This window comes from Xenopus laevis, chromosome 1S (genome assembly GCF_017654675.1).
Source record: "Xenopus laevis strain J_2021 chromosome 1S, Xenopus_laevis_v10.1, whole genome shotgun sequence".
NCBI classification, from domain to species: domain Eukaryota; kingdom Metazoa; phylum Chordata; class Amphibia; order Anura; family Pipidae; genus Xenopus; species Xenopus laevis.
In genome coordinates, this window is record NC_054372.1 from 13,734,838 (window position 1) to 13,759,315 (window position 24,478).

The following is a 24,478-nucleotide window of genomic DNA, read 5'->3' on the forward strand; positions in this document are numbered from 1 at the left end:
TAGTTACAACCTTGAACTGATGTTGAGTGATGTAAATCTTGCACGTCAGCTGTTTGTTATGAAACAGCCCAATATATTCTCATTAACACTAAATATAACAGAGGACCCTTTCTGAGCAGTGTCGGACTGGGACACCAGGGGCCCACCCAAAAACCTTAGACCGGGGGTCCACTCTCAGTACTATTATTCATCCTCTCCTCACTCAACCTCTATTCTTCTAGTCTCTATTCTTTACATACTATAATCTATTATTCCATCACTTTAGCTTCATAGAAATAGAGAATGGCCATGAAATATGCCAAATGTTAACATCATGATGGCCCACTGACACCTGGGCCCACCAGGAGTTTTCCTGGTATCATGGTGGGCCAGTCCGACACTGTTTCTGAGTATGATTAGCTTTGGAACTTGGATGCAGTCAGAATATTCCGAGATGATCATGGAACAAAGGAATCTAGGTCAGAGAACTTTTGGATAATGGCTATGAAAGGTTATTCTTCAGCCTACTCCAATATCCACAGACATAAGGAGCAGATGAATTCATGGGAACATCATTTGTAACACTGAGCAGTTGGTTGGACAGCAACACTATTATGGCAGCCTACAATAAGGAACAAAAGGGACTTTTCAACAGCTAAATATTCATAAACATTTCTGGAACAATGTAAGGTTTGCCAATACTCATTGTTTTGTGAAGATAAAAGCACATTTAAAGAATTCTTAACTTTGTTATAAAAGGAGATGGAAAGCTACCAAATCAGTTTATTGCAAATAGATTAGCCACAATAGTGCAAGCTAGAATGCTATATTTATTCTGCAGAATGCTTTACCATACCTGAGTTAACAGCTCTAGAAGCTCTGTTTGTTTAGGATAGCAGCTGCCATATTAGCTTGGTGTGACATCACTTCCTGCCTGAGACTCTCCCTGCTCACTCATAGCTCTGGGCTCAAATTACAGCAGGGAGGGGAGGAAGGAGGGAAAAGTTAGGGAGAGAGGAGCAAACTGAGCATGCTCAAGCCGAAGCCCTGGAGGTTTAAGCTGAAAACAGGAAGTCTGATACAGAAGCCCATGTGTACACAATAGAAGGAAAGAAATGTGGTGTTTCTTTTGACAGAGGACTCAGAGCAGCATTTACTTTGATGGTTTACTGGTGTATTTACATATACCTTTCTGATAAACCTTACCTTCTCCTTTAAAGGGCATGTAAAGCCAACAAAATAAAATCCCATTTTTACTTTCTTTAATGAAAAAGAAACCTATCTCCAATATACTTTAATTAAAAAATGTGTACCCTTTTTATAAGAAACCTGACTGTATACAGTGAAATTCTCCCTTCATTTACTGGATAGGAATTGTCAGATGGTCCCTAACTGCTGAGCAGGGAAACAATCATACTTATGAACAGCAGGGGGAGCCCCCGCCTTACTTCCCAGCCATGCAGAACTCAAGCAGCTTTGTTTATGACGATCCCTAAGCAGCCCAGACCACACTGAGCATGTGCACAGTCTTAGTCTTTCAAAGATGTTTAACAAAGTTACAAGATGGTGACCCCCTGTAGCCAACTTTGAAAGCATAAATTATTTGTTTGATTAGGCTTGTGGTGCAGTAAGTTCATATTTATATTTAGTATACAAAATACAGCATTTCTAGCCTTATTCTACTTTAGACTTTACATGCCCTTTAAGAAAAAAGGAAGGCATATTATTTGCATGTGTAACTGTGTGTGTGTGCACACTCCTCCTGTTTGAAAGGACTTGTTGTAACATGCAGATTGGAACATTCTCCTGTTTCACCGATTGTTTATGTACTAAGGCGCCGAAAGAAATTGTTCCATTAGCCTGCTGAAAAGCAACAAATAATCTGCCAAATATGTCAAGTTCTTGCAAGAAATGGAAACTTCTGCAAATATGTTTGGGAATCTGACAATGTAGCCTTTCACAAAGAAGTATTTTAAAGGAAAATAATGTGCCTTCTCCACTTGTTTTTTTTGTCCTCAATACCAAAAGGACCATAGAATATCCCTTGGAGGGTCGTATCCAGTCTGCAGGCCTCCTTTTGGACAACCCGTACTAGAATAATGTAACACTGGCACCATTTCTTGACCCATGCTGTATTTTTTTTATATATTCTTTATTTTTCGATTTTAAAAGACAAAATACACATAATAAACAACAAGACTGATATAGAAGAGTTACATGCATACATATCCTGAGAGTAGCATTCATGGACTATCGCACGATGCAAGGTAGTAATCGAATTGCAGACTAAGTCACATATACAATTTCCATAACAATGAGTACAGAGAGCTGTAACCATATACCTCAAAGTAGAGTCATGTATGCACGTTATACATCAATAACAAGGGGAGGGGGGGGGGACACAGTTCCAACGCTAAACCATTTATTCCCCTCTTAGCAAACGAGGGGGAATACTAAACCCGAGTATGTAACATCCTATGAGTTGTCTCAAGGTCACCCTGAGCTGTCTGGGACATACAGGTAAAGGGACAGAGAAACAGAGTATGCAATTAACTGACCAGCATATTAGTATAATCAGGTGATTCCCTAAAGACGACCCACGTCGACCATGTGCGGACAAAATTGTCCTGTGTTTTGTTGGAATAAGAGAGCAATTCTTCATTGCGCATGATAGAATTAAGTTCCTTTATCCAGTCCCCTACGGGCGGGGCCCATGCTGTATTTATTGACCCATGATGGGGTCAGAGTTAAAACTAAGGTATAATGTATTACTATCACATGCTTTACTTTCTCTATACAGGTATAGGACTTGTTATCCAGGATGCTCATGCTTATTTAATCTTTAGATGATTAGAAAATCATCTAAACATTAAATAAACCCAATAGGCTGGTTTTGCTTCCAATAATTATTAATTATATCTTAAAAAATTCCTTTATCCAAAGATAACTGTCCCAAGGCTTTTCTCAGTAAAAAAATTTTTCTTTATTTAAATTAGCATTAAAAATTCGGATACAAACTCACCCCACCAGCCCACCTTACGCATTTCGCACCTTCCGGCGCTTAGTCATAGGTGTATCACCTGAGATACACCTATGGTGAGTTTGTATCCGAATTTTTAATGCTAATTTAAATAAAGAAAAATTTTTTTACTGAGAAAAGCCTTGGGACAGTTATCTTTGGATAAAGGAATTTTTTGAGTGCGATTGCCTTAGAACTGGGGCGAGTCCCTGGGGCTTAATTAGATAGAGATCAGATGTGGACTCCCAACTGATGTATAACAATTAATTATATCTTACTTGGGATCAAATACAAAGTATTGTTTTATTATTACAGAGAAAAAAAGGAGTCATTTTTAAAAATGTGGATTATTTGGATATAATAATCGGTTTGCACCCGGGCCCGTCTCCCCTTGGTTACGTTACTAGGAGCTGTTACCATTGTTCTGTTGTTAGGCTGCTGATGGGCATGCGGGGGGGGGGGAGGAAGGGAGTGACATTACTTCAACTTCGAGTACAACAGTAAAGTGTGACTGAAGTTTATCAGAGAACAAGTCACATGACTGAGGGCACTTGGGAAACTGACAGTATGTCTGCCCCCATGTCAGATTTCAACATTAAATATAAAATAATTTGTTTGCTCTTTTGAAAAATGGATTTCAGTGCAGAATTGCATCTTGATGAACTTACCAGGACAAATATGGTTTATTAGAAATTGCAACCAGCCATAAACAACCAGCTGTGAGCACCTCTGGCTTCTGCTGCAAAGACTCATTCTCTTTATTTAATGAAGTGCAGCATTTCCACATTAGATTTATAGCTATCTGGATGCAGGTCATGTTTGCAGCACTCAGGCCCATCTTTAGTGGAAGTAGGGTTGCCACCTGGCTGGTATTTTACCGGCTTGGCCGGTAAAAATTATGGTTGATCCCAATGTTATTAATAGGGAAAAAAGATAAATATATAGGAAGGCCGGTATTTTTTTCCAGAAAAGGTGGCAACCCTAAGTGGAAGTAAGACCCAGACTGCATGGGGCCCATTATGTAGATGAAGTAGTACTGGTGATACAGTGGTGTTTCTGTTGTTGTGAAACTACAACTGGCAGACGTTCCTGTCAAGCCTCAGCTGTTGGTGGGTACCAGATAGGTGTTGTTCCAGAACAAATAAAGGGCACTATGGTTTATAAAACGAATATAGTATTACTCCTGCCACTTCTGTCCCATGCTCTTTTATAGCTCCCACCCCACACTCTTCTAAATAACTCCTGCCCCCATCTCTTCTATAGCTCCTGCCCCACACTCTTCTAAATAGCTCCTGCACCAACGCTCTTCTATAGCTCCTGCCTCCCGCTCTTCTGTAGCTCCTGCCCCATGCTCTTTTATAGCTCCTCCCCATGTTCTTCTATAGCTCCTGCCCCCCACTCTTCTATAGGTCCTGCCCCATGATCTTCTAAAGCTCATGCCCCACACTCTTCTAAATAGCTCCTGTCCAACGCTCTTCTGTAGCTCCTGCCCCACGCTCTTCTGTAGCTCCTGCTCCACGCTCTTCTGTAGCTCCTGCCCCACATTCTTCTATAGCTCCTGCCCCACTCTCTTCTATAGCTCCTCCCCATGCTCTTTTATAGCTCCTCACCCGCTCTTCTATAGCTTCTGCCGAACACACTTCTATAGCTCCTGCCCCACGCTCTTTTATAGCTCCTCCCCCACTCTTCTGTAGCTCCTGCCCCACAATCTTCTAAATAGCTCTTCTGTAGCTCCTGCCCCACATTCTTCTATAGCTCCTCCCCACGCTCTTTTATAGCTCCTCCTCCACTCTCTTCTATAGCTCTTGCCCCACTCTCTTCTATAGCTCCTGCCCCACGCTCTTCTATAGCTCCTGCCCCACGCTCTTCTTACAAATTAGTGTGTGCCCATCCTTAAAGAAGGTGCTAGGACAATCACCCATATTTTTTGACCCTCTAATAATGGCTATGATTTCAGTTAGGAGCAGATGAAATGCAATTTTTTCCCATCTAACTCATAAAAATAGAATCATGAAACTGCATGTGATGTAGGTACCGGTATCGAGTCAAAGTCGATTTCAGCTCACCATTAGAAATAAACTGTCCGTGGTCGGTTCCTGTGCGGCCAGCGCCGAACACCACATGAATGCAGTGCATGACGGACACCGTTCCCAATGCATAAACATTGTAGATGAAGGGAGTCCATTGCTCTAGAATTCAGGCAAAATTTCAAATATTCGAAGTAAATCCTTACCCTAATTAGCCGCAAACATTTTCTACCTTCAGCTGTCTCATGATTTAAAACAGTGATCCCGAAACCACTGGCTTGTGAGCAACATATTGCTCTTCATTCCCAATGATGATGCTCCCAGTGAACTTATAGTAAGTGCCTTTTTTGAAATGTCATATATTTACTCCTACAGGCTAGCAGTCTACATGGGGCTATCGTATTGGGCAGATTTATTAAGGGTCGAAGTGAGAATTAGAATTTTAGATTTTTTTTATGTTCAACTTATGTTCAAAACTTTCAAATTGTGAATAATGCAAACTCGATTTGTGTTTTAATTTAAATTTCAAGATTTATCATACTCTGGCCCTGTAAGAACTCGAATTTGACTATTCACCACCTTAAACTTGCGAAATTGCTGTATAAGTTAATGGGAGAGGTCCAGGGATCAATTTATTGACGTCTCAGCCTTCCTGATATTAGAGTTTTTTTTGGAGAGAAAAACTAGAATTAGAGTTTTTATAATTCGAATCAAATTTGATTTGAGTTTTCGGGTCGATTCAATTCGTCCGAGCTGAGAAAATTCAATTTTATTAATACATTTCGATTAGTTGAATTTCGAGTTTGTGGGAGTTTTAAAAAACTTGCATGAATTCAAAATTCAACCCTTGATAAATGTGCCTCTTAATGTATCTCAGCCTTTATTTGGCATCCTCAAGGAATTGTTTCTTTCTTGTGTGGATCTCCAACAGTTCTTACATTTGAGGGCGTCTCACAGGTAAAAAAAGGTTGGGGACCCCTGATTTAAAGGATCAAAAATGAAAACATGTTCTATGAATTGGCACAATGGAGGGCAGATATTGACTTAGTTTATTAAGGTACTTCCACATGAATGTCAATGCGTCCATCTTGTCTCTTCTGATGAATGGGGAGCAACTGTGCCAACTGATGCCAGTGAACTACTGCCACCCAGGTCCTAGCGGTAGATACAGGGGTTCCCACGGTGGGTTGAGTCAACAGATCCCACAGATTTGCACTGACGTAACAGTGTTTTGAACTCTTGCTCTGAAGCTGACGCAACCCCAACACAGAACATGGTAGATTCCACTCGCACCCAGTTTCGTTGGTGTATTATTATAATTATAATTGAATTAGAACTTTATATAGAACTGTGCAGTTTAGTCTTCCAAAAAAAATGGTTTGGCTCACTCTGTTCAGATAGGAAGAGTGTGATTTTTGGGTCAACAGATGGAGGATTGAAGCATAGCACATGACTTGGGGCAGCTGGGAAATTGACTATATGTCTAGCCCCATGTCAGATTTCAAAATTTAATATAAAAAATCTGTTTGCTCTTTTGAGAAATGAATTTCAGTGCAGAATTCTGCTGGAGCAGCACTATTAACTGATGCATTTTGAAAAAAAATGTTTTTTCCCATGACAGTATCCCTTTAAGTTCATGTTTTATTTGTGGTGGGTCATACCCTATGGAATGCGGCATTGTTCATAAAGGACTTGAGCCTGGTAGTTGTTGACTTTCTTTTGGATGAAAGGATCGGGCCTGAAAACCTTTGTTGCATTACGTGTCATATTTGTTGATTGATACATGAGAAGAGGCCCCAGGATATGTAAGATTGTTCCTTCTGGTTCCCCATATTTGGTAAGAACCAATAATAGATTGATGTCATCACTGGTGAGAGAATGGTTCCTGAAGAGTGTTTTGGGCGTACTGTATCCAAATGCATAAAGAAAATCAAACAAACTTTATACAGCAGATACATTCACAGTAGGTTATGGTATTGTATGATCAGTCTTAAGATGCAACATTTATGTCTGAAGCCCTCACTTCTTGAGCAACAGTCTATGCATGACAAGTCAGCAAGTTGAAAATGTAACAATTTAGATATGTTTTTGTTGCCTTTAATTTATCTTTAAAAGACAAGAAACCCCAACCCTTTTTAAAGAATGCATCACCACACAGGTCCACCTTCCCACTTGCTCTGGGTTTTAGAAGGCCTGGTTCTCATTGGTAATCACTGCTAGGGATCTGGGACCACCATATGTGACACCAGGACCGCCATCAGAAAGCACGGGGGCCAGTACAGCAAACTTTTCTGGGCCCCCTGGCCCGCCCCCACACCACAGTAAAAAGTCCACCCAGACACCTGCGCTAAAAACAACAAACCCCATCATTGACAAGTTATAAAAAGCCATTGGTGGTCAGGGCTCCCTTATCATTTAAAAAAAGAAATTGGTGACCAGGGTCCCATATAAAAGTTTTAAAAAACATTGGTGGTCAGGGCCCCCTACAAGAGTATACCCTATATATACCCTAAATATGGTGGTCAGGGGACCCATAGAATATTTAAAAAAAAACAATAGTGGCCAGGGGTTCGATTAAAATAAAAAAAAAAATTGGTGTTCAGTGGAACTTACCTTAGGTTCTTCTTCAGCTTCTTTGGATTCCTTCGGCTCCTGTTGTAGCTTCAGGTCTTTTCATGGCTTCAGGACTTCAACTTCAGGTCACATGAACTTTGGCGCTGTTAAGCTCCCCATAGACGTGACGATTCTTCTTGCTGAACGACCGATTTTAGGGAAGCCCGACCAATCCTTCGAAATTATCGTGCGGTTAGTGGGATTCGAACGATCGTACATCTTACGATTTTTCATCCGACATCTGTCAGGAAATTGATCGGCCAGGTCAAAAAATCTTTGTCGGTCCCAGTGCAATTTATCTATGTTTGCAGGGCCAAGCAGGCAGCTGCCCTTTGTTTTCCTGGCAAATTGGTCTTTTTAGTTGATGGTAAATTCGTACGATCGTTCCAAGAAAATCGTGGTCTCTCAACATCTATGGCCAGCTTTAGAAAAAGTGCAACACAGCCGGGCCCCCCTTCAGGCCTGGGCCCGGTATAGCTTTACCCACTGGCCCCTCTGATGGCGGCGCTATGTGACAGTACCAGACATGGTTAGGGCTGTATTTAGGTCCAGTGCCGCCCTAGGCATCGGACCTAAACACGCCCCTATGTTGTGCGTGCTGACATCACGCACCATGCGTGATGACATCACGCACCATGCGTGATGACATCATTCAACGTATTCAGCCGAAATTACATCACTTCCGCATTCTTCCTCGACCCCCCTACCCCTCAGCTCCGTCACTGGATTTCCTACGGAATTCCGTGGCGGAGGTTTGGGAGGGTTTAAAAAAAATAGGCACCCCAAGGGCCGCCCCAAAAACCATGCCACCCTAGGCACAGGCCCTTGGGGGCCTATATATAAATATGGCGCTGGACATGGTAACACCTAACCCTGCTGAGCTGCTTTCAATGAACAAATAAAAGTGAAGGGAGCAGACAGCGGCACTTCATGTGGTTGGGGTTTCAAGGGGTTGGAGGGTTTTATTGTTTTTGGAGTTGGCCTCTTGCTCTGCTAATTAATAATTTAGCTACAATTGGATCAAACTGTCATCTACTGTTTTGTTTTTCTTTTAAAGACAACCAGTGACAAAGAATACATTTCGGCATTACAGAGTGCTTGGGAAAGGAGGATTTGGGGAGGTAAGTTAAGTGTATCAATGTAAAACCCCTCTCCCCGTTAATTGGAAAAGAGGTTCCCCCCCACTACATCTTCTGCTTCTTTCTGTTCCGCCAGGTGTGCGCTTGCCAAGTCCGAGCAACAGGGAAAATGTACGCTTGCAAGAAGCTAGAGAAGAAAAGGATAAAGAAGAGGAAAGGAGAATCCATGGCATTAAATGAGAAACAAATTTTAGAAAAAGTAAATAGTCGATTTGTAGTAAGTATCCCCTTTTATTCTGAATATACTTTGTGCTGAATGATGGTTGTTTCTGGTGATGTTTGGGATGACAAAAAGTTGCACTCTATCCTGACCCACCCTCTTCCATTTTGTCCTCATCTTGGTCCAGTGACTTGTTGTTACTTATATCTCGTGCCCCTATATATCCAAACAAAAAGGTCTCAAGTATTAACTCACCAAGTATTGGAGGAGGTTCAGGTGCACCGCGGATCCAAACCGTATTGAGGTTGAGTAGGTTCTAAGGACCATTTCTCCACACAGACGTGTTAATAAAACAAGTATTTTATGCAGTTTCATGCATTTAATATACAGACCCACCAGTTTAGGGAAGCTTATTCAATGTACCTTAATTAATCAGATATTACTGCATAATAGATACATTTGTTTCTAAAATCCTTATGTACCCTGACTTTTAGTTTTAAACTCCTAAGTGTAGGGCCCTCTACTTCTATTGTACTCTGTAAACCCTTCTTTGTTATTCACCCCTTTCCCTGTTCATTACAAACAATGGTAAAACACTGCGTAACTTGTGGGCACTATATAGATAGAGTCAAGGGTGAGTTTATTGTCATTTCATCCATATACGTTTGTACAGTACACAGTGGAACTAAACAACGTTCCTCTAGGACCACGGTGCTACACACAACATAGATGTACCGGACAACAGACAAAAAGTGCAAGTGCAAAAATATGCAACTCCTGCAAGACAGGACAGCACAGTGCAGGGACAGGACAAGACAGTGCACACTCAGCAGATGTAATATGTTAAGTAAATAAACGTCAGACATGATGGGTGTATCATTGTGATATAATAGTAAATAATAAATAAATGATGATGAGCAGATCCCATCTATTTGGCAGCTCTTGGGAAGTATCTGCCGTAATACCCTTGAGAGGCAGAATGAATTTCATTCCAGGAAACACAGAAACCAGACAAACAATAGGAAACCCACCACTTATGGTCGGTAAATGACCCAGTTGACCACAAAGTGAAGCTCTTTTGAGCGTTGCCTCAATTGAAGAAATTAAATAATCCACTGAAAATGTTTCTCTAATAGAAGCTACAGTTGGTCTAAAAAGGAGGTATTTAGTAAATCGGTGCTACGCAACAGATAACGCATATGTTAAAGGGCAAGTAAGACTGATAAATAGCATTTTGAACAATACAATGTACTGCCAGCAAAACTGAGACCCCCCATTTTCTTTCTGTACGTAGCACACTTTCTCTGGTGCATAATAGTGGTCATTCTCCAGATGGGATTGGGCTGTACTAGCATTTAGCATTCTTATCTTGTTCATCCTACAGCCTAGCTGCTGCAACTGCCACTTGTTTCAGTGATATCGTCAACCACCACCACCTAAACGTTTAGATCATGTATTCTCCATCTGTAGGTCCTTCTTCATCCTTCTTAGTCAAGTTTTCCCATTAAGAATACAAGTAGCCTGCATTTTTAAACCCCAAATGCCTAAATGTACATTTATCAAAACCAAACCTTGTGTTTCACTAAGATCCCCAATGATGGTGGTAATGTAGCTGCACAAGGCAAAGAGCACCTTAAAACTAAGACAATGAACAGAGCTCAATGAGAACTCAATTGGCCCTTGGGTGCCTATATAGAAACAATGGACCTGCATAAGGAGTTGATTCATCTATTCCAGGGATCCCCAACCTTTTTTACCCATGAGCCACAATCAAATGTAAAAAGAGTTGGGGAGCAACACAATAATGTAAAATAAATCCCTGTGGTGCCAAGTAAGGGTGGATTGTCAGACTAGAAGAGGTTCTGTTTCTCAGTACATGTGGTCTATGCCTCAAAAACTTTGTTCCAAGCCAACAATTCAAAAATAAGCACCTGTTTTGAGGCCACAGGGAGCACCATTAAAAGGCTTGGTGAGCAACATTTTATTCAGGAGCCACTGGTTTGGAATCACTAGTCTCTATGCTGGACATTACCAGGTATAACAGTATTGGAGCATTAATCTCGACTCTCTTCACCTAAACTCCTCAGAAGTGTCCCCCAGAGGTGCCCTGTACTGTAATACAGCATCCTACTTTTTACACAAGAGCTCCACTGCATTTTGTTCCTTCAGTCTGTGTTCATGTATAATTACCAGAATTTCTGGTTTTGTGGCTCTAAATTGTGCTCAGTGAATTATATATTTAAAACCCTGTGAGCCTTTGTAGAAAGTAGTCTTTGGAGTCTTTGCTAAAGCTTGCACTTTCTGCATTCAATTTGGAACATCTTGAGCCTCTTTGAATTAAATGGCGAACATTTTTTTTCAGTTTCTTTAAAGGAGAACAAAACTCTAAAAATTTATGTGGCTAAAAATGCCATATTTTATCTAGTGAACTTATTGCACGAGGCTAAAGTTTCAGCTTGTCAATAGCAGCAATGATCCAGGACTTCAAACTTGTCACAGGGGGTCACCATCTTGGAAAGTGTCTGTGACACTCACATGCTCAGTGGGCTCTGATTGGCTGTTGAGAAGCTAAGCTTAGGGCTCATCACTAATTATTCAGCAGAAAATGAGCTTCCCTGGCTGTAATATAAGCTGATGCTACAGGTTTGCTGATTATTAAATTCTGATGCTAATTGCACTGGTTTCTGTGCTGCCATGTAGTAATTATCTGTATTAATTACTAATCAGCCTTATATTGCGACATTTCTATTCTATGTGTACTGTATATTGTGATTGGGTCTCTCAGCTCAGTAAGTGACAGCAGCACAGAGCATGTGCAGTGAATCAGCAGAAAAGAAGATGGGGAGCTACTGGGGCATCTTTGGAGACACAGATCTTTACTGCTAAAGGGCTGTGGTTGCCTTGGGCTGGTACAGAAGCACAAAACATAACATACAACATTTCTAGCTACTTCTTTAGTTTAACTTTCCTTGTCCTTTACGGCTAATGTACCTGAGATCATCCCGCAGTGATTACTGGTGGTGCAGCAGATGAGCCGGGGTAACAGTGACCCCTATTGTTGCCTGGATTTAAATCGGACAACTATATGGCATGCGTTTATATTATTTAAGGGGGGTCAGTATGTAGGCGCCAGTTTTTTTATTCTGATGGATACTTAGCTTTAGACTTCTGCTGCCATCTGCTGGAAGCACTCAATAATGGGACCATTACAAACATGAGTCTGCTCCATCATTTCTTAGTTCTGTTTGCTTTCAGCTACTTTTTCTGTCTGTACTTGGTATGTCTTTAAATTCAGATAAATATAATCATTTGAAAAGAATGTGTTGTGTGTGTTATGGGTAATGACACAAACCTCTCTGATCTTTCAGGTGAGTTTAGGGTACACGTATGAAACAAAGGACGCCCTTTGCTTAGTATTAACCATTATGAACGGAGGGGATTTGAAGTTTCACATATACAATATGGGCAACCCGGGCTTCGACGAGCAGAGGGCGGTGTTCTATGCTGCAGAGCTGTGCTGTGGGCTGGAAGACCTGCAAAGGGAAAGAATTGTTTACAGGTGAGAGATACAGTTCAACCACTTCAACCTCACACCCCCTTTATCATGGAGATTGTCATTTTCCATGCAGTGTGTGATTTCTACTGTTCTGCCAATAGGGGGCACTCCTGCTGCAAAATACTAGTACAGGTACGGGGACCTGTTATCCAGAATGCACGGGACCTGGGGCTTTCCAGATAATGGATCTTTCCGTTAAGGGATACTGTCATGGGAAAACATGTTTTTGTTTCAAAACGCATCAGTTAATAGTGCTGCTCCAGCAGAATTGTGCACTGAAATCTATTTTATTTTCTAAATCTGACATGGGGCTAGATATATTGTTAGTTTTCCAGGTGACCCCAGTCATGTGGCTTGTGCTCTGATAAACGTCAGTCACTCTTTACTGCTGTACTGCAAGTTGGAGTGATATCACCCCCCCTTCCAGCAGCCTGACAACAGAACAATGGGAAGGTAACCAGATAGCAGCTCCTTAACACAAGATAACAGCTGCCTGGTAGATCTAAGAACAACACTCAATAGTAAAATCCAGGTCCCACTGAGACACATTCAGTTACATTGAGTAGGAGAAACAACAGCCTGCCAGAAAGCAGTTCCATCCTAAAGTGCTGGCTCTTTCTGAAAGCACATGACCAGGCAAAATGACCTGAGATGCACCTACACACCAATATTACAACTAAAAAAATACACTTGCTGGTTCAGGAATGAAATTTTATATTGTAGAGTGAATTATTTGCAGTGTCTACTAGAAAATCATATACATGTAAACATTAAATAAACCCAATAGGCTGGTTTTGCTTCCATTAATGATTAATTATATCTTAGTTGGGATCAAGTACAAGTTACTGTTTTATTATTACAGCGAAAAAGAAAAAAAAATTTAAAAAATTTAGATTTGGATAAAATGGAGTCAATGTTTTCTGGATAACGGATTTCTAGTTAACGGATCCCATACCTGTACCACTAAGCAGGGGCACACTGAATCCATCCTTTGTTTTGATTTCGCTTTGGTACTGAATCCTCTACGGCAGATTTGGCCATGTACTAGTCTGAATTTGCGACCTATTTTCAAATCCTATTATCTACAAACAAAAAAAAAAAAATTATTGAATTCAATTGTCCAGACAATTAAAGGGAAAGTTCACCTAAAGTAACTGTTTTTTGCATAATATGGAGAATGGTCCCGTGGAGTCACCTGTAGATGCCTATGAAACTGTGCAATTGTATTTAATAGTTAAAAAAAAAAATTCAACTGATTTTCTGGGTTTAGAAGTGAAGATGTTGATCCATAGGGACAAAGAACTTGAACCTTGTGACTATTGTTTCTCCCTAAAGTTTCATTCTGATTTTTTAATTTCATTTTAGAGACTTAAAGCCTGAAAATATCCTGCTGGACGACCGCGGTAAGTGTTTGCAAACTGTTGAAGGAGACGTAAATCAACAAAACAAATTTATTATATCTTGTGATGTTGCTCTGCTCAGAAAACAAAGGGGCAGATTTACTAAAGGGTAAAGTGGCCGTCACTAGCGAAAATTCGGCAGAAATCCAATACGCTTAGACATTGCCAATTTATTAACAGGCGTAGAGGACAATTCGCTAGTGAAAGAGCTCAGCTCCAATGAGGTTTCGCCAGGTGAATTTTCGCTCAGGCTACGATCGTTACTCCACAAATTCACTAAAGTGAGAATTTCCCATTACGTTACCCCTTTCGCCAGAGTTTCCTTAGACCTGGGGAACAGATAAGATGAAACTACATCCGCCTCAATCTTATGTCAGTGACATCATATCCTGTATGCCGGAAAGTCATAAAAAAAATAGAAAACACTGGCGTATTTTCATATTTTAAAGTGGGATTATGTTTTAAAAGTTGTAACGGTTAAATATATATTTTTTTAATAAATGTTTTTAACCATTTAAAGCTCATGCCACATTTCTTTAAGAGTGGGCTCATGTCTAGGACATTAGTGGATCTCTTTTGTCTTTATTTTGCTTCCTTGGACATGTGTAATAATAAGTGGCCACTTCAAGCATTTGCACCAACATCTCTAATAAAGACATAGATAGGACCTATATGTACCCGCCCTATTCAAACTGACCTAAGCGTAAATGTGTTAACGAAGTTTCGCTAGGCAGAAATGAACGCTAGCGAAAGTTCGCTTAGAAATACTTGGGTTGACAAATTTTCACTGGCGAATTTCTTCTGCCGAGACGTAATTTTGCAGTTTGATGAATAGGCGTATGCGCTGCGAATTAACGTCTGACGAAATGGCATGATGTGTGGGGGAGTCTTCTGAGGCGAAAATTCGCCCTTTAGCCCAAACTTTGTGCAGAAAAGAGTCACCTGACATTTCTAAGCAGAGCAACATCACAAGACATTTTATTTTCAGCCAGTCGATTTGTAGTGAATCAGACATGGATACCAGCAGGTGGCGCTTTTTCAAATCACAGTAGAACCCCTATTTTACGTTTTTCAGCGGACCAGAAAAAATGGTGTAAAATACAGGAAAATGTCAAATCAGGGAAATGTATTATTATGAAATATATAGGTGGGACCATGAAACAACAATGTAAAATGAGGGAAAACTTAAAATTGAGGTACCGCTGTATTTTATCAACGCTTACAAAATGGCTAATATCTTGAACATTATTCAAAATAATAATATACATGACAAAATAGCTTAGAGCGCTCTGAACAGGGTTAACAGAGCGTTAGTTCTTCCTTCTTCTTCATACCCGGAGCATCCCACTAACTGCCGTCCCCAGAAACCAATTTCAGGTTGTAGAGAGAAAGGAGTGAGAGGTTAAATGTTGATTTTGTTGTGATAGTGCTGTGAGTAGTTCCTGGAGTCTGTATATACCACAAATTACTTTTTAGGTAGAGTTACCCTTTTATTATATCGTATCTATAGTTGTGAATTTCCTTCTCCCCGACGCACAAGGGTGACTGCAATTTTTGAATTATCTCATGAGCATGTTGTATTGCTGATTTCCTAACAGGACATATCAGGATTTCAGATCTGGGACTAGCCGTGCAGATTCCAGAAGGGGAAACAATTCGTGGGCGTGTTGGGACTGTGGGATATATGGGTATGTGTCCTCACTTCTTTTCTCTTTTCTATCTTGAAGTATTCTAATGGGCTGATTTTAAGAATATCATACTTGTTACTGTTGTAGTAACTAGGGATGCACCGAATCCAGGAATCAGACCAGCGCCTTTCTTGGGTATTTAGCCGGGTTACCTGTGGTCTGCCCACATGGCCAAGGAATCAGGGACTTTTTGCCCGAAACCAGACTACTTTGCGGGTATTCCGTGGGTACCCACAGGTAACCATCCCGATGCAGGACCACCTGGTCAGTTTCTGACAATAAAGTAGTTGAGGAAGTTGTCAGAAGAAAGAAAGAGGGCTGGTCTAAAGTTTCCCATATTTTTGTCAGGGGCCTGACAGCTCCAAGCGCAGAGAAGTCCAGACCAAGGAGGAAGCTTGAGGACAAAGTTCAAGTTTGCGGTAACCAGAGGGATCAAGAGTAATCGTCGTCAGATTTCAGGCAGAAGTTCAGTAGGCAGGCAGCAAGGATCAAAGTCAGAAGGTTCAGGCAGGGGCAAAAATCCCAGAAAATACTAATAATCAATTTAGGAACACCCAGGAACACAAGCAAGCAATTGCTATAATCGGGCATTGAACCCGTGACCTGGAAGTCCTTTTATTTTCAAATTTGCGCTGGGCACGTGACGCCGGAGACGGGAGCGCCAACTGACACTTTCCTAACCAGAAGAACATCAGACCACCCCTGTTTCTTTCTTCGGACAACTTCCTCGACTGGATTATGGTCAGAAACGAACCAGCAGGTGGCAATATTGTAACAAAGATTATTCATGTTAATAGTACCTGTATCCCATAATATCTTGGACTCTAAAAAAAAAAAAATAAATAAATAAAATTGCAAAAGTGCTTAGATCAGCACTCTCATATTGTTTACATTCACTTACTTTAAAGCTTTTCTTATCCTTTACAAGAGAAGAAAAGTTAAAATCACATGCTGCTCTTTTTCTTCGTTATCTCTGGTGATCCTCTGCCGCAGTTCTGGGAGGTCCCATGCGTGGTGTAGAAATCTCAGAAAAAGTTCTGGGTGGTTCTGTTTATTGTAGTTCCAGAGTGTCCATTTGTGCTCAAGGAGAACTGTCACTCATTGGCGGTGATCGGTCACATGTGTATAGTTAGATACAGTATCTACGTGGCCTCACATTCTGTAGGCTCTAGGGTTTATCAGGGAGCAAATAAAAGCAGCATTGATATCTCCCCATATTCCCTCTTTCCCTAGCCCCGGAAGTAATCAACAACGAAAGCTACGCGTTCAGCCCAGACTGGTGGGGGCTCGGCTGTTTAATATATGAAATGATCCAGGGCCAGTCACCCTTCAGGAAGCGGAAAGAGAAAGTAAAGCGGGACGAGGTGGACCGGCGAGTCAGAGAGGACGAGGAAGAATATTCGGAGAAATTCTCCGAGGATGCCAAGTCGATATGCAGGATGGTGGGTGAAGAAGGAGGTTTGCATTTAAAGTTCTAAAGTGACATTTTATGAATTCTACATAAACGCAACCTTTGTTCTTTGATGTTGAATTCACACAAAAGTCAGATTTGGAGGCTGGTAAAAGAACTGCTGTGGCGTTAAAGCTAAATTTTTTGTGTGAGTCTTTTGCTGTGCCTATTCATTCCACAGTGGTGTGATCAGTAGCATAACTACATATTACTGGACCCTACAGCAGATTATTTTTTAGGCCCCCAGATTGACCAGTTTTTAACAATATTTATTTAAATTGCATATGAATTAGGATCTCATGGAGCCCCTATACCTCCTGGGCCCCCCTGCAGCCACAGGGTCTGCTTCCTCTATAGTTACGCCCCTGAGTGTGAGAGCCATGACATGTCCGCCATGTTCAGGGTGGTGGTAGCCCCAGGGTTCCCCAGCATTGTGAAACTATACAGAAGCACAAGAAGGTTGTTTATCTGCAAGTTCCTTTTATAAATTGAATTATATGCGTCAATTTTAGCACTTTGCACTTGTGGCTGCATTGGGAAATGACCACTATAGTTTCACAAGACTTTGGTAAGATCCAGTATTCCCTTTATTCTCATGCATGGCCCAGTGTTTCCATTTGCACTGCTATAGCATTGACTATGTTGTCAGCTAAACGGTTGTTTTTTTCTTTTCTATCTACTTCAGTTACTTTCCAAAGACCCCAAGCAGAGGCTGGGCTGCACAGGCAATGGGGCAAGTGATGTGAAACAGCACCCTATATTCAAGAGCATCAACTTCAAGCGGCTGGAAGCAAACATACTGGAGCCACCCTTTGTACCCGATGTAAGCGCATGTACCATTCGGATTCAACCTCATGAGGAAAACGAAGCGTTCCGAGTGCCATCCCACCGGCGATTTACATTCTAGCCAGCGGGAAGGCAGTTCGGGGAGATTAGTCGCCCCGAAGAAGAGGAGATTTGTTGCCGGGCGATTTGTTGCCGGGAGATTTGACCCAAGTGTCTCTGCCCTTACTTGTCTATTATAAGAAAAACACATTTTCTTGATATAAAACAATTAGGATTATTCCACATCTTAAAGGGGACCCATCACCCAAAAAAATTATTCAAAATCCTATTTTATCACATTAGTCAAGCAAAAAAAAAAACCTTAATTACACTGTATAAATTATTTAAATCTGGTTTCCTTCAGTCTTGGAATTCATACATATAGCAAGCAGGCAGCAGCCATTTTGTGGACACTGTTATTAAGACAAGCCTTGTGTCATCTCAGAATCTTGTTTGTGCACCAGAATGGGGGACCTGATGTCCATCCCCATGCACTGGCTACACAATTAAATGGTTAACAGAACAGGGGAATGTGTGGAGAGCAGTGACATCTAGGAAGTGCTGAATGGAAAGTGAAAGTAATTGTCTGCCCCGCCTCTACGCCCAGGGCATAGAGGAAGGGCAGACAATATTTGATTGACAGCTGAGATTTTTAAATGAGATTACAACAGCTATGAATGCTTTAATACAAAATAGAAATTGGATTTCATGTTTAATTTGAAAAGGACTTTTATTGTACAGATTTTTGTGTCTGGGTGACAGGTCCACTTTAAATAGATGTAAGGAGTTGTCTGCTGGCCTTGCTTTTTATATCTATATAATCTGCACTAGTGGGTAGATTGTCTTCTGTGAATAATGTTTTGGTTACAGATTATATGTAGGTCAGAGCACAGTGTAAGTGGCCGCTAATAATAATGTTGTTTTTTATTTTTTAGTAAGGAATGCTTTTCCTATCTCCTTTCTCCCCAGCCACGCGCTGTTTATTGCAAGGATGTTCTGGACATTGAGCAGTTTTCCACGGTGAAAGGGGTGAACCTGGATACCACAGATGATGATTTCTATTCCAAGTTTGTGACTGGAAGTGTCTCCATCCCCTGGCAGGAGGAGGTACTGCAAATCCATTCTGATAATTCTGCTATCCCCACTGTGACTCTCTCTCAGTTAAAGGAACAGTAACATAAACAATGTGTTTTAAAATAATAGAAATATAATTCAGTGTTGCCCTGCACTGGTAAAACTGATCTATTTGCTTCAGAAACACTACTATTATTTATATAAATAAGCTGCTGCGTAGCAAAAGGGTCAGCCATTCAAAGGGCTCAGGTTACACAGCAGATAGCAATAAGCTCTATAGAACATAAAGGAAGTTATCTATTATCCACTATTTAACCTAAGCCATGTAGCTTTTTTTCAATTTCCGCCCTTGCTACACAGCAGCTTGTTTATATGAACTATAGTAGTGTTTCTGAAGCAAACACACCAGTCTTACCAATTCAGAGTAACACTACATGAAATTTTCATTACTTTAAAATGCTTTAATTTTTTGGTGTTACTGTTCCTTTAAAAACTCTTAAAGCGATACGGACACATTCCTATAAAAATCATAGGAACGTTTCCTTCCATAGGCTGAATTCCTGTTCTAATTCTTATTAATCAGCCTAGGGAAGGATCGAGCTGCCCCCAGCCCATCGTCACTGAAACAGTACCGAAGATCATTTAGCAGTGTCGGAGGGTCGGGTTAATGCAGGTTTCGGGTCCGGCATTTACTTGATACTGAAACATTCCTATGATTTTTATAGGAACGTGTCAGTATCGCTTTAAGGTGGCCATACACAGGCAGATTTAAACTGCGGGTCCTTAGACCGATTCGACATCTTGTCTACCCGTGTATGGGGCCTCCTCGACAGATATCCAGGCAAATATTGGCCACATATTGATGAGGTATATCCATCGACAGCACTTCAGTTTTCATTAAAACCGCCTTTATTATTTGCAGAGCTTTGCATAGCAGTATAGCAACATAGTGCAACGTTTCGAGTGGCACTCCACTCTTTATGAAAAAAAATCCACAACCACATGGCCTTAAATAGCCTGAGGTATAGCGCCACCCAGTGTTAGCCCATATTATTACATAGTATAAAACATATAACAGTGTTTCATTCCAAACATCATATTTGAATACAAATGTATCAATCATAGACCTTTTCTCTACATTTCTTGCATAAATGGTGTATACAATGCAAAAGATTGACTTATCTGTCTTACGGGATTCTCCCATCAAGGTAATAGCCCACTCCTGGGCAGACAGAGCAACAAGTTTGAATGAAACCTGTAAAACATAAAATGTTACATTTAAAAAATATTATTTAAATAAAAATGGACTCAGATCATACTCATGGTTTAAGCCATGTGGAGACATACCTGTAGTTCCCAATCTTTTTATCCAGTGGGCTTCTTTACGTAACAATTCCTTGTCACGATCTCCCCCGCGTCTCCTCCTTGATACTAAATCCAAAATTTGAATGCGCAATTGACTAATTGTGTGGCCATTTTCATTAAAATGTTTAGCTACTGGCTGATTAAGTTTATTTCTAATAGCTGACTTATGTTCTGTTAGTCTATCTCTTATGCAGCGTATAGTTTTTCCCACATAGATTTTTCCACAGGGGCATTTTAAACTATATTCTACATGAGTAGAAGCACATGTATAGAAGCCTTTAATTCGGATGCGGGTACCCTTTAATGGGTAATATATCCATTCACCTTTTAAAACACTACTGCAATGGTTACATCCACAGCATGGAAAAATTCAATTTTTTTGTGTTTTTAAAAAGGTTTGTTTATATCCCGCAGAGGGCCCCAAATCAGCCTTCACCAATTTAGCAAATAATCTCCCGGGTAAGGACATCTTTAAATCTTTACCGGTTATGTCATACACAAGGGCAGATACAATTGGAGCTAAATTGGTGAAGGCTGATTTGGGGCCCTCTGCGGGATATAAACAAACCCTTTTAAAAGTGTGGAAGTGTGATGGGGCAGGTTTGATTGTCCCCTGCAATCGAGGACCGATTTGACTAGTTGATGCAGTTATCGTCTTGTCTGCGCCTATTCCCATCATTATAATCCAACTGTTTGGCCCTAGGACCGAACTGTGAGTTTTTCCCAATATTGTCCCTGCCTTTGGTGGGCATATCTGGGGAAAGATCCACTCGTTTGGCGACCTCAACTAACGAGTGGATCTTAAGGGGTATGGCGACCTTTAATTTATCAGTATTGTAGCTAAACAGACCTAAGTGCAAGCTCACTGTATCATAAACACAGATATTTTATTCAGTTATAAAATCTGTTTGTGTTGCGCTCATTTCACTCATCTTACAGTGACAGTAGGGTAACGATATTGTTACAGGGTTTGTTCACCTTTAAATTAACTTTTAGCATGAGAGGGATATTCTGAGCCAATTTGCAATCGGTTTTGATTTTTTTATTATTTATAGTTTTTGAGTTGTTTAGCTTTTTATTCCACAGTTTAACGAGGGCCCTAATTCCCCTAGCAACCATGCATTGATTGGAATAAGAGACCTTAATACGAATAGGAGAGGATCTGAATAGAAAGAGGAGTAATAAAAAGTAACAATAAATGTGTAGCCTTACAGAGCATTTTTTGTTTAGATGGGGGTCAGTAACCCCAATTTAAAAAGCTGGAAAGCGGCAGGAGAAGGCGAATAATTCAAAAACTTTTTTTTTTTTTTAATCTCTTTTATTTTTCAAAAATAGATATATTGACAGAGAATAACATAAATATCTTTTCCAGTACAGAAAAAAAAGAAAAAATTAAGGCCAAGTGAATGCATAATTAATGAGAATGCTATTCTAAATTAATTATTTATTTCCAAGATAGTAAGGGATACACATATAGGCAAATTCACTAACATTCGTAGTTTCGCCAGGCGTAGTTTCGCCAGCGCTCCGCAAATTCACTAAAATCCGAAGTTGCACTCAGGGTAGCGTAAGGTTGCGAAGTTGCGCTAGCGTTGATTCGCTATGTAAAGCGAAGTTACGCTAGCGAAGGCTAATTTGCATACGGCGCGAAATTCAAATTTCAATGGAGGAATACGTATCAGCACTACAAATGGCTAGAAAACCTTCAAATCAGCAAATAAAAATTTTATTTTGCCCTACACATGTGCCCACTGTCTAGGTAAGTTGCCATGAGTCAGGAAATGTAGGGGGAAGGAGGGGAGCCCCAAAAAAATAATTAATTTCCTGACAGATTTCGGCTGAAAAATCGTAAGATGGTCATTCATTCGAATCCCACAAACCGCACGATAATTTTCAAAGGATTGGTCGGACTTTGCTAAAATCGGTCATTCGGCAAGAACAATCGTCGCGTCTATGGGGAGCTTTAGGTGCAGATTTACTAAGGTTCCAATTGTAAATTCGGATTTAAAAGCAAACTAATTTGAATTTGAGACACAATTTTATCACACCTTGACCCTGGAAACAGTTCTAATTTAACTATTCTCCACCTATAACCTGCCGAGTTCATGTAGAAGTCAATGGCAGAGGTCCCTTGAACTATTTGAAGATGTTAAATTAGTGATGAGCCAAGTGAGGCCCCATAGGCGCGCTTCAAAAAACTATTTGGTACAAATTTTAGACGTTCACATTTTTTCACACCACTCGAATTCTGATCAGGAGCCTTTGAAGACACTCAAACATCAGCCATTGTTAGTGCTGAATCGTCAGATACAGGTAGAATTCTATTGTTTCTACCTGTATATCTGACGATTCAGCTCTACACGTGTGTATTGAAACAAACAATCTATTTTGGAAAGATCTTTTCCAAGAAAGATCGTAATTTTAACGTCTGTGGCCACCTTAATAAGTGTTGAACTTCGAGACTTTTCGCCCCAGTGCTTTAGGCATGTGATAATGTTGTAATAATTTTTCTTGTGAAATCTTTGTGCTATTTTTTAATACGTCCTTATTTTTGGTTCCAGACCCAATAGCTAGTGTGTAAGCTAGCCATTATACAGCATGGCCAGCTATTATTAGGGTAAAAAGCCACTATTCTCAACAGCCATTTTTCTTATGGTGTCATTTTTCTGAGCTTCTCCTCCCATTCTCCCTGCAGATGATTGAAACAGAGTGCTTAAAGGACATTAATGTTTATGAGATGGACGGCTGTTTGTCACCGGACTTGGATGTCAGCAAACCGAACGTAAAACCAAAGAGAAGCTTCTTTCATCGACTTTTCAGAAGAGGGGTGAGAATTGTTCTTTACCGTGCCGAAAACCTAGAATGCTAAGGAACAATGACTGGGTTGTTCTTAGTCAGGAGTCGTAAGCTAGTCTGAGGTTCTAGAGCTAGGAACTGGATAGGATCCTCTCTTTCCAAGCAGTATAGCTGGTAGAAAAGGTTAGACACAAAGCTTCCATGGTTGTTCTTACTTTAGAAAGGGAGACCTTCATTCTGTGATTCTTCTGTTGGCCACTGGGTGCCATAGGCACTCTGGGAATTATCATTTATAAGCATATAAGAGACTCATATCATTGTTTGTATTGATAATATAGAAGACCCCCAAACAGATACAATCATCAGAATATGGGTAGTGGGCATCTAGATTAGCATCATGGCTGTCTTACTGCTTAGTTTACTTGTGTATGTGCAAAGTCGGACTGGGCTGGCGAGACACCGGGTGAAAACCTGGTGGGCCCTGATGATCCAGACCCATCTGCCCGCACTGCCCCTTGATCTCGCACCCTACGGCCCAGATCACAGCCACAACTACAGGACAGGTACAAACAAGGGCCTGGGGGGTCAGGGGCCCCTGTGGTGAAACTCCTGGTGGGCCTTTGACAGTGTGACGCTGTATATGTGTAACGGTGTGCAATCATGGTTTCATGTTTCCAGCTGACTTTGCCACTGTTGACCAAATTAAAAGTCAAAGTTCTTGTGTGTGTGTGCCTACAATAATCCCTATCCAAAAAAAATCTGATTTGGGTTCAATATTGATCAGACCAGGATGGACCTCCAAAAGCGGTGAACCATATCAATCCATGAACGTCGGCTGAGAATTCTATATGAGCTCCACATTATTGGTCTGAAGGGTGAACCATCACATCAACCGCATTATAGGAAGCCAAGTCAGGCAAAGGTCTGCTCATACAGTATGTCAACCTGGCCAAACAAGCAGATCTTTCCATGTATGGCCACCTTCACTTGACTTGCTGTAATGTTCTTCTGGTGTCATCCACTCAAACTGCATCAGAGTGATCAGTGGCCACCGTAGCTTGTTGCTTAACTTATATTCCTAGCTCTCTGGTGGAGACTGCGAACCATGAGCATGTGCAGCTGAAATTGATCTAGTGCTGATTCTACTGATTGGTGATCTCCACCATAGAGCTAGGGACAGAAAGTCCCCAACCATCCTGTTTTATTATGAAGTATGGCGAAGGAGGACTGTATTAATGAATCTGGGTGGTACACAGCAAGCAGGTGCCTGATACATTATATTTTATATATAATACACAAAAACCATGAATTTCCTGTAGATTATATCCTTATAAACGGCTCTTAGTGATGTCATCAGTTATAAACAGAGCTTAATGATTTCATTTTT

The 24,478-nt window shown here is 40.8% G+C and overlaps 1 protein-coding gene across 1 annotated transcript in view; it reads left to right on the plus strand.

Annotated features, from left to right (window-relative positions):
* The window catches only part of grk4.S (G protein-coupled receptor kinase 4 S homeolog), a 168,576-nt gene that overhangs the window by 142,623 nt on the left and 1,475 nt on the right, over positions 1 to 24,478 (plus strand). The window contains 9 exon segments of the mRNA NM_001094463.1: positions 8,696 to 8,759; positions 8,854 to 8,994; positions 12,306 to 12,496; positions 13,859 to 13,896; positions 15,492 to 15,581; positions 16,815 to 17,023; positions 17,717 to 17,854; positions 18,826 to 18,963; positions 22,991 to 23,122. Coding sequence (NP_001087932.1) covers positions 8,696 to 8,759; positions 8,854 to 8,994; positions 12,306 to 12,496; positions 13,859 to 13,896; positions 15,492 to 15,581; positions 16,815 to 17,023; positions 17,717 to 17,854; positions 18,826 to 18,963; positions 22,991 to 23,122 — 1,141 coding nt within the window.